Raw genomic sequence first — 10,842 nt, 5'->3', positions numbered from 1 at the left:
CAACAACTATTCTAATATTATATATATATATATATATATATATATATATATATATATATATATATATATATATATATATATATATATATATATCAACATTACATGCAAGTGAATGCTATTTGTAGAAAAATCTTCATTTCACTTCATTCTGCAATTACCTAATCCAACATTAATAACTCAGTTAATGAGGACTTAAAAATGGAATTTTTTTTTTCTTCCACACTATTAAATGTTGTGTAAATAATTTAATGAAAGAATAGGAACCCACTATTTCCTTCCTTCTTTACCGAAAACCCTTACTTAGTTAGCTGTATATATATAGAAAAACATTACAAGCATATACACATGACTTAAGATAACATGGGTAATGGATTGAGTATGGAACTTCACAAATGGTCAAGTCCTGCGTTTCCTGAAAAGATTGCTCTCATATGCACTTCCCTCACTGACAAATCCAAGCGTAGCATTTTCCATTTGAAAGTGAATCGAGAAAGGGTGCTGTTGAGACTGGCAGAGTCTGTGTGTGATCATCATCTAGTTCGCTTATTTCACATGGAGGTCGCTGCTCAAAGAGACACCATGAACTATTTCAACTTTCTGCAAGTGAGAGTGGTCGTAGATGACACTTCTCAACAGACTCAGTACAAGGGTAAGTCAAAGTTCAAGAAAACCTTGAGAGATTTTTTCAAAATGAAAAAACAAGTATCAGGGATTTTCTTCTTTCCATATAACAGTACTAGTTTGTTTTGTCAGTAAACCTAAAACATAGCTTTTAGGTTTTCCCTTACATATTTGACAATTTTGTCAAGATATTACTTAGAAAATTGGCAAGTGAAAAATATATTGCTTGTCATGGTAACTCGTGTGTCTTCATAACAACTTAAAAATAAAAATCATAGAGACTTTACAAGACTTCTATGTAAATTTTTGTTCTGAAATCATCATGACTTTTTATGACTTCACTTTTTTATAAATTCACCAAGAAATTGTATGAAGTTTTGATAACTTTACTTGAAAATTGCCACGAATGATCACGATTTTGTTTTTGAAATTGTCATGAGTCCAAACAAGTTAATATTCAGTAATATTTTTTTAACTTGCTCATTTTTCATAATATATCTGGGCATATTTACCCAGATACGTAAAAAGACCTAGCTTTTAGGTTTAGTGACAGTACAAGTTTTGATAGTAAACCAAACCTTTTTTTCTATCTGGGTTCATGTTTACCTTCTGCTTCAGAATATGCAGATCAGGACTATCTGAGCGATCTCTGTGGAAGGAAAAGTTGTTTTTATGAAGTGATGCGCAAAGTTGAAAGCAGTGGTTCTGTGGAGACGATTTCTTGGGAGTTTTTTCACTCATATAGAGTGACTCTTACAACCCATATCAGATACCATGTGATCATTGATTGTGACAAAGAGATGGGACTTAGGGCAAAAATTACAGGCCCTTTCCAATGTGAGGGTTCAGTTCTAAGAGCAGAATGTCTAACAGGGTCACCGATTCAGCTTGTGGCAAAAGGAAAGCCATCAAAAGCTATGAGAGCCTTCGCTAAGAGTGAGTTTAAAGGAAAAGAGTATATCCTATTCGCAGCTTCTGATCACCAAAGTGTCAATATTGTTAACACAGGTGCCCTTTTTCATGATCATGGTAATACCTCAACTTACAAAGATTGTAACATTGTTATGCAAACGTCTGTAGAAAAATCACCTTCACCATAATTAAGAATTACTTTGATACTTCAAATATAAGGGTGTGTTTGCATGAGTGGAATTCACTGTTTACAGTGATTTGCGAGTGACGATGGATTCAACGAACGTGTTCCTTTGCAGCGATTGTCAACGACGGAAAAGGAAGGATTTGCAAGATGGCACGATTTGATCGATCTTCGCATAACTGAGATGGTTTGCGCGAAAAGTTACCACATTTACACATTTGCCCTGAGTCATTTCTATAATACCCAGAGAGATGCACGATCAAAGGCCATGCGAGTGCACGTTATTAACTTTGACACAGGGATGGCTGGCAAACGCGTAACCGGTTACGCAATATATATTTTTCAGTTTTTTTTATAATTATTTTAATATTATAATTTAAAAATATGTACATTTTAATAAAATTAGGAATATTATATTTTCTAATTTATTAAAAATAAGTTGATTATTTAATTTTTATAATTTTTAAACATTAATTTTATAAATTATTCATAATTTTTTTTCTTTATAAATATTTTTACAATTAAATATAACATTTTATATTACTTTATAACTAGGAGCATTTTGGTAATCTTTAATTTCTACCAATTAAACTAATTTTTAAAATCTATCACATCAATGAAATCCTACACTAATTCTCACAAACTTATTCTTACAAACTTTACTTTCAAATCCACTCTCAATTACCCACAAATCCACTCAAAAAAACAACTAAAAAATTACCATCAAATTCACTCAAATTCATTCAAATCATCTCCCCAAATCATCTCCTCTAAATCTACCCAAAAAAACATAGCCTAAGTGATGCAGTTGCAACAGGAATGTTTTCATACATATATAAGTCATTGTAATGGGAGAACTGGTCAAGGCATGACCATATCTTTAATTTATTTATATTTGTTAGCATGATATAAAATATTTATCAGGATTTTGATAACTAATCTTTATCATAAACCTACCCTACTATAAAATTATGAAGACTGAGTTAATTCATTTTTTAATACTTGACTATAGTTTTGTCCTCTTTTTTCTTTGGCATTTTGTAGTTTTCTTATACAAGACATCAAATCAACCATTAAAATTAGAAGATTTCAGAGAAATAAGATTCATATAACAACTGGAATTTAGTATGCTTAACTACCCAACATTAAAGCCGAGTGACACTAATATAACAAATAACAAGAGGACTAATCAAAACATGGTAATTATAACTCTTTTTATTTAAATCAGAATATAGCACAAGTGGTTAATTATGTATTTGCATTATAAGAAATGTGATTATTTTCATATTGTCATCCAATAAAAATATTACTTTGATAATAATTATTTCAAAATTATATAACATTATAGAAATAATGCAAGCAATAGCATGTTAATTTCCAATGTAAATTCCATCAATTGATTAAAAAACCTGATTGAACCTCTCGGATACTTCAAAGTGGACAGCTGAACTGATCAGTTAAGAAAATATAATTTTCAGATTTAGTTTTTTATTCAATATAAAATATATTTATGATAAATAAAAATACATATTTGCATGTATTCATATAAAGATCAATTATTTTGTAGACTATTATTATCTTATAAACGTATAATTCAGTCATTTATATTAATTTATAATTTTTTATCTTTTTTTTCATATCTTGTACTATTTTATAACTAAAAATCCTATATAATATTAGAAATAGAAATTTAATTAGTAGGATAACCATGGTGTTCAAGTTGGTTGGATAATTAATTTTGAACAAGTATTCTTTTTATCTGTTTAATCACGTGTCTGCTTTAAGAACATTGATTTCATCAATTAACCATTAATCTATGTTCATTATTTTTGCTAATGTATATAAAAATTTATAAATTCACAGATAAGAATTTGAAATTACGTTTGAACTAACTTACCATATATTAAAATATTAAATAGTTGACATACTTTATATATATATATATATATATATATATATATATATATATATATATAAAGTATTTAATATTTTTTCTATGCAATCTACATTGTTAAAAGAATATCCTATGTTATTTTTTTTCTCCTATTATTTCTGAACCAATTAAAAAGGTATAAATTTATTTTATTTTATATAATTATTGTAATATTTTCTAAATTTAGATTTTGGGTTCTTTTGTAATGGCTATAAGCCTCAATCTTCTCATAAAGATTCATCTATTTTAAAGGAGATTTGAGTTAATGTATTTAATATTTGTGAAGTGATTATTAGGGAGATTCTGACTTTTTAAACTCTTAGTATGTGGTTCTTTAAGTTTTAAGGATCTTGACGGAATCATTTTTAGCTTAATATTTGTTCTTCCTTTGATATGTGTATTATAAATATTAGGTTCTTTGATATGGTTGATATATTCAAATCGGTCTAAATGGTGAGAAACCAGGATTTTCATATTTATTTTTTATTTATTATAAAATATATTTCATATAAATAAAAATACATATTTTCATATATTTATATAAATATAAATTATTTTCAACTATTATTATCTTCTACAAGTACAGTTCAGTCTTTTATATTAATTTTATAATGTTTATCTTATTTTTTTCAAAATTGTATATTATTTTATTTCTGAAAAAATATAATATTAGAAATAGAAATTTGGGTTAGTATGATTTCAGCCATAAGTTAGTTGGATAATTATTTTTGAACTAGTATTTTCTTATCTGTTTAATCACGTGTCTACTAGTTTAAAAACATTGATTTCATCAATTAAACATTAACTTATGTAATTATTATTTTTGTTACAAAGAGTGCTTTGACTCATGTACATGACGATGATATCATGTATATAAAATTGTACAAAATTTATGTATTCACAAATAAATAATTAAAAATTATGTTTAGAATGTATATGTTCGAGAATGCATATTCCAAAATTTATGTATTCACAAATAAATAATTAAAAATTATGTTTAGAATGTATATAATTTGGAAAATAATTTTGAATCTAGAAATTTGTTTTACAATATACATTTCAAATATATTTTAAAATGTATATTCTAGAATATATTTTTGAGTTTAAAAATACATTTTAGATAGTACGATTCAAAATTCATTAAAAATGAAGGAGTTCAAGGATAATTTGAAGATTTTATAATTTTAATGAAGATTAATTAGAAGTTATAGATTACTATGGGGATGCAGGAAAAAAAAGGTACAAGAGGAAACAATCTAGAATATAATACCTTTCGGAATGATTATTTTGGAACTAGATTTTTGGAACAAGTTTTCTAGAACACATGCAATGCATTTTAGAATAAGTTTTTTGGAATAATTTTTTTTTCAGAATAGCTCTCTTTCTCTCTCATTTGCAATGGAAAACAATGGTCAACTAACCATAACAACAACGGATGACGGGATGGTGTGGTGTAATGAGGGAGGTATTTGTCTTTTTCTTCCTTATGAGGGTACAATTAGTAATAGTGTGAGTGCAAGAAAAATAAAGCTTGATGTATAAGGGTGTGAAAAGCCCAAAGGGAGATATCGAAGGCTTTGGAATGTGAGGAAATGTTCTAACGTATTTCACCCTACACATCCAAGGGTTTCATCCTGCACACCCAATTTTCATAAATGTCTACCTAATTAATGAGCTAGTTGTACATTATGTTTTTTTAACCGAAATGATTAAGGAATTCATTGATACATTGATTGAAACAGCATGGAAAATATACTTCCTTCTTCACTTCACTCTCGTGCCTTCAATCTCCTGCATGCACCTCATCTCATTTCTTCCCCTTCCTTCGTCCAGTGATCCCTTTAGAAAGATTTAGAAAGATTGAGAGAATTTTTTGTTGAACTTGTTCGTGTTGAAGATAGTCGAAGGTGGTGGTTCGAGGTAGTTGGAGATGGTGTTGTTGTTTTCAAATAGGTGTATGAATTCACTATTAAATGTGTATAATCATAGTCGAATATGAAAATTCGATAAATAGAAAATCGGATATCAAAATCCGATCAGATATCAAAATCTGATTTTCGTTTATCAGATTTAGATATGTGATAGAGGAGGTATCAGATCTCGACATCTGAAGAAGAGAAAATTAGATTTGGAGTAAAAATATGAATCAGATATAGAAATCCAAAAATCACAACATCAAATGTCAAAATCCAATGTTATGATTTTCAAATTTTCATTTCTTATTCATGTTTTTGAATGTTTGTTTGTAATATTTAATTATGTATTTATTTCATTATTTTAAAATGTTTAATTAGATAATTTTTAAATGTTAAACTTAGTTTTCTTAAGTTTAATAGATAATTTGTAAATATTGAATTATTTGTATAATTTTTTATTTTATAATTTAATTTTAAATGTTAAATTTTTTATTAGTTTTATTGTATTATTTTTTGTTTTTTTTTTGTTTTTGTATAAAATAATTTGTATGAATTTATTTAATTTAATAATAAAATAAATTTAGTTCAAATTGATATAAAAAATTTATAAAAAATTTAAAATTTGCATGTGTCGAATATAGAAATGCGATTTTGAAATCCAATTCTCTCTTTATTTGATATCGAATGAAAGAAGAATTGAATTTTGAAATTCGATATTCTCCCTTTCGCATTTCCATATATCTGATACATACGTGATTTTTAAATGTTTCTTTTAATGTTTAATTACATTAGTTATAAAAGTTTATTACATTATTTTAAAATGTTAAATTATATTATTTATAAATGTTTTATTATATAATCGTCTTTTATAAATTGTTAAGAAATATCTCACAAATCATTTAAGTTATTTTTTAAATTTGGAGACTAAAATATATTATTAAAAAAACAAGCGGTATTTTCCTTGAAATTCAAAATTTGACTCGTAAAAACACAACTCATTTAAATGTTTTTCCTAAAATAAAAAATATAGACATGATTGGTAAACTATTCATTTTAAAGTGCTATATTAATTGATGGCCTAAAACTATTACTTATACTTAATAATTAATTAGAATAAAATTATAAATAGTACTATTTATAGAAATCATATAATATTTAAAAATTAATTTGAATAAAATTAAAATTTCTGGAGTTTATTTAAAATAGTGAATTTTAAGGATTAAGTTTAAAAAAATTAAAATTTAATAAATCAATTTATAAATAGAATAAAGAGGTCATTTTCAAAATAAAATTCTTTCCTTCTCCCCCTTGGAATTCAAAATTTAACTGGTGAAAAACACACGTTATTTAAATTTCATTTCCTAAAATAAAAAACAAATCTAGATATTTCATTTCCTAAACTAAAAAACAAGTCTAGATATTTCATTTCGTAAAATAAAAATCAAATCTAGATATGATTTATAAAGTATTTATTGTAAAGTACTATTTTCAATTAGTTAATGACCTAAAAATAATTTAAGGATCAATTGGAACAAAATTAAAATTCAATATGTTTATTCGAAAACAAATAAAAATGGTAAAATACATTTTTTTTTTCCTTTTTATTTAAGTGAAAACGTAGGTGCATGGTAAACTGAAACGTGATTGTTGTAAGCAAATGTTGCAGTGTTTGAGTAATGCTATTCTTTTGAAGTATAGTGCTAAATGGTCCATCTTTATATTGATGGGTAAATTCCATTTTTACATTAATTTTGTGAGCCAATTTTTCGAAAAGAAAATTTATTTCTTCCTCTCATTTGACTGGTAAAACACACAAGTTATTTAAATTTAATTTTTTATTTAAATACCACAAAATTAAAGTTTCTTCAATAAAATTCCAAACTTTGTTGATTCAGCATATGATTCAATAAAAAAAAAAAGTAAATTGACCGTAAAATAGTTATGGGCATCAATCATATCTGGATGGTTCAAACAAGCACACATAACAAGTTCAGAAGAGCAAAATAGTGGAGAATTGAGAATTATATAGAATGAGAATGCTTCTTAGTGAAATATGACAATTGGGCACTATACTACAATAATTAGTATGCACAAATGAACTTAAATGAAAACAAGAGTAGAATTGCTTAGCAGGAAGCCATTTTTTCTTATCATCAAGAAAAATGTTACACTTGAAAATGTTACACTTGAAAAGCAAATTAATACATGACATTTCTATCTTTAGGGCTGCCCTTAAAATATCCTTTTTGTAGATTTAATATCCTTGGAAGATGAACCAATTCCAGAAATGTTTCTGCTTTTCGGGACACTTGATGAACTGCATCACATAGATAAACAAGATGATAACTGTTAATGAAAAGAGAAGATGAAAAAGAAAAAGAAAAGGTAAATTAAATTCAATCTCATAAACCAAAAACGATGGACAAAAGTAAATAACAAGGAATAGTTTCAATGAAAGGAAGAAATGATGTTATATGCACCTTTGACTCCTCTGGATAGAATTTTTCTTCATTGCTGCAATATTCTTTACCTCTTGACTGTATATATATATATATATATATATATATATATATATATATATATATATATATATATATATATATATATAATTGAAAATCAATATTCAGTTGAGTTTATAAGCTTCAAGATGCATGATCACAACACAAAATTATAGCAGACAAAACTGTATTAAACTTAATTATAACATGGAAAATGCTTTCTTTCTTTTTTTAATGTTTTACCACAGTTGACTCGATACTGCAAGTGGCAAAGAGAAATTTCTAAGTATTCAAATTTCGAATTACCTCTTCATAAATTCTATCTTCGCCTTCTTCATTATGTTGCTCTTCACATTTGCCACATTATATCCAGGTCCATTATCTATAACAGATCATCAAAAACACAAAATAATAAATAAAAGCTCAAACTTGATCAAATTCAAAATGTACTTGACAAAAGTGCAGTAGTTGGAGTGAACTAAGGAGACAGAGATTTAAGAAATTAAAGGGTTACCTCCCCAAAATCTTCTTTTACTTGAAGGTGGAACTTTAGTGCATGGCCTTACTTGCCTGCTCTGTTTTCCTGCAGAGATCCAATACTTGGTGGTTACTACTTCAAACCAAACATGTCACAGGAAATATAACTATCCAAGAATTCCTACATTACTCCCTGGTGTAAAATGTAAGGCTAATCGTATCAAATCAGTGATTAACAGATCTATTAATATTTTTTTAAATCAAGAAATCATGTTTACTAAAACAAGGAATAGGATCATACTTGCATCTTCTTTTTTGTACAGTTGCTTGATTCGATCAAGTGCTTCATTCTCAACCTGAGCCATTTCCTTTCCTTTTGCCTGTGCACAGAATTGGAAGTGAGATTAAAAATTACTCCACACCTTTAGATATTGATACCATGCCCATTGTAAAATGTGAAATCTAAGAGGAATAATTCATCGAATTGAGTCAAACACAACTAATCACCAGAGTCAGTAATAGCTAATATCACTAACTATACATACGCTTAATTCTAGCATTTTATTCTTACTACCTGATAGGATGTTAACCAGTTAACAAAACTGATCATTAGCGTTTTTCTTTTGTCAGGATAGTGAATAAACAGAAGTTATATATATAGTTTTTCTCTTTCATTTAAACTATCCAAGCCTGAAAACAAAACAGCAAAGCAAATTTAAAAATGTTACCTCGTACAACTGAATCCATTTAAATGAAACTTTCTTTTCTTTCATCCTCTTAACCACTTCATTAGTGGAATTTGTGCCAAACTGCTTTTCAAAAAACTTCTTCCACAACTTATCAGTTATAGGGCTGAGATCTCTTCCCTGCAAAAAGCGCATCAAGCATATTAGATGACCATTTCATTCTTGTTCAAATTTCACTAACAGTCAACAAAAACAACAAACAGAGCCCATCTTACCTTTGTGGACTTTTCCACATGCATCAATTGGTCAACAGTGCAGTGTGGCAAGATTCGCTCAAGCAGATGCTGATCAACATAACCAACATTTCCAAGGTACCTTACGTTATCTATCACTTTCTGAACGCAAAGGTCAACCAGGGTTGGTATCTTAGGGGCACATATTTCATCTCTTCTTCTCATCATAACGCCACTGATCATCAAGAAATCAACACAACAATAAAACTCTATTAAAAATACTGACCAACCATCAAAACTGACTAAATTCATCTGATATCTATACCTCTTATAATTTTCAGTTAATCAACAAGCTAAGCCTATCATAGCCAAAATGATTGTTATTCCTAAAATATCACCCTTTCTTACTCGGTACATGAATTAGTAGCTAAATCAACCACAGCAGCAACAACACTCACAAAATTGAATCAGATCACATTCACTTGCAATCACAAATTGTAGGTATAATACCATTTAAAAAATCACTTTACCAAAGATGCCTTTTTTCTTATTGATTTCCAGTTTAAGAATCTTTAAATTGACAATATATACAAATAACATTCACAATTCATGCTACACCAACCACCTTAGGAAGAAATAAAAAAGACACAGTAAAATTTATCAATCTATTCAGTGAAAAAAGAGCTAAAAAAAATCGAACTTGATCATATTAAATTCATGATATGAAAAACAGAAGATCTGTAAGGTTCTTCACTTTGTTTAAAATTTTTTTACTTATTTATCTCTAACACACAAATCCCACAGTACCCTAATTCCCAATTTAAGTTAACCAAATTGGAAATTCAAAAACCCCAAAAAGTCTATTAATTAAAAATTAAACAAAAATAAAATCGAAAATAGATTACTCAGATAATCAAAACAGAAACTCGATTGATTGAAACGCAGATCAAGAATTTTTCGATGTACTTACAAATTCGATCAAAACTAAACACGATCCGAAAGAAGGAACACAATCTGGAAGGTGGAGCTGGATAGGAGAGAGAGCAACAACAAAGGTTGCAGGAAGAAGACTCAGGCGCGTGAGGCTCACGCGCTATGATTTTGCTGCGAGCCGAAAATGCTAACATGCGCCAGAAGACAGTCTCGATGTGGAATTGTTGTAGGATTGGCCACTCCAATAAATAATAATGGGGTGCCTATTTTCTTTTTTACTTTAACCTTTTATCTGTCAAAAATTAAAGAAAGAAAATAACTAAATTTGATTCGATTTTATTTTATCTTTTTTTTGTATAATCAATTTGATTTGATCATCTGATTTGTTTGATTTTTAATGTCAAATTTTTCTAATGATTTTATTTGTTGGATATTTTTAATGTCCTTTT

At 27.6% G+C, this 10,842-nt stretch overlaps 1 protein-coding gene across 2 annotated transcripts; it reads right to left on the bottom strand.

The window, feature by feature from the left end:
• Positions 1-7,688: 7,688 nt before the first annotated feature.
• Positions 7,689-10,629, bottom strand: LOC108342182 (uncharacterized). 2 transcript variants are annotated; one of them, XM_017579902.2, is made up of 8 exons: positions 10,431-10,629; positions 9,503-9,695; positions 9,270-9,407; positions 8,843-8,921; positions 8,579-8,647; positions 8,371-8,446; positions 8,047-8,103; positions 7,689-7,883 (listed from the first exon to the last, which is right to left on the bottom strand). In XM_017579902.2, exons 2-8 carry the CDS (start codon positions 9,686-9,688, stop codon positions 7,799-7,801), a joined length of 690 nt encoding a protein of 229 aa, XP_017435391.1. In that variant the 5' UTR covers positions 9,689-9,695; positions 10,431-10,629; the 3' UTR covers positions 7,689-7,798. The 2 variants fall into 2 exon arrangements, with proteins under 2 accessions (XP_017435391.1, XP_017435392.1); XM_017579903.2 differs by lacking the exon at positions 8,047-8,103.
• Between the last annotated feature and the right edge of the window lie 213 nt (positions 10,630-10,842).

Source organism: Vigna angularis, chromosome 6, assembly GCF_016808095.1.
Source record: "Vigna angularis cultivar LongXiaoDou No.4 chromosome 6, ASM1680809v1, whole genome shotgun sequence".
NCBI classification, from domain to species: Eukaryota; Viridiplantae; Streptophyta; class Magnoliopsida; order Fabales; family Fabaceae; genus Vigna; species Vigna angularis.
This window is presented reverse-complemented; position numbering and strand designations above follow the sequence as displayed.

Coding starts and splice junctions, on each gene's coding strand:
- LOC108342182 (XM_017579902.2), bottom strand. CDS start 9,688: ATGATGAGAAGAAGAGATGAAATATGTGCCCCTAAGATACCAACCCTG. Junction 9,408..9,502: donor ATGTGGAAAAGTCCACAAAG/GTAAGATGGGCT, acceptor CGCTTTTTGCAG/GGAAGAGATCTCAGCCCTAT. Junction 7,884..8,046: donor TCTATCCAGAGGAGTCAAAG/GTGCATATAACA, acceptor TATGTGATGCAG/TTCATCAAGTGTCCCGAAAA.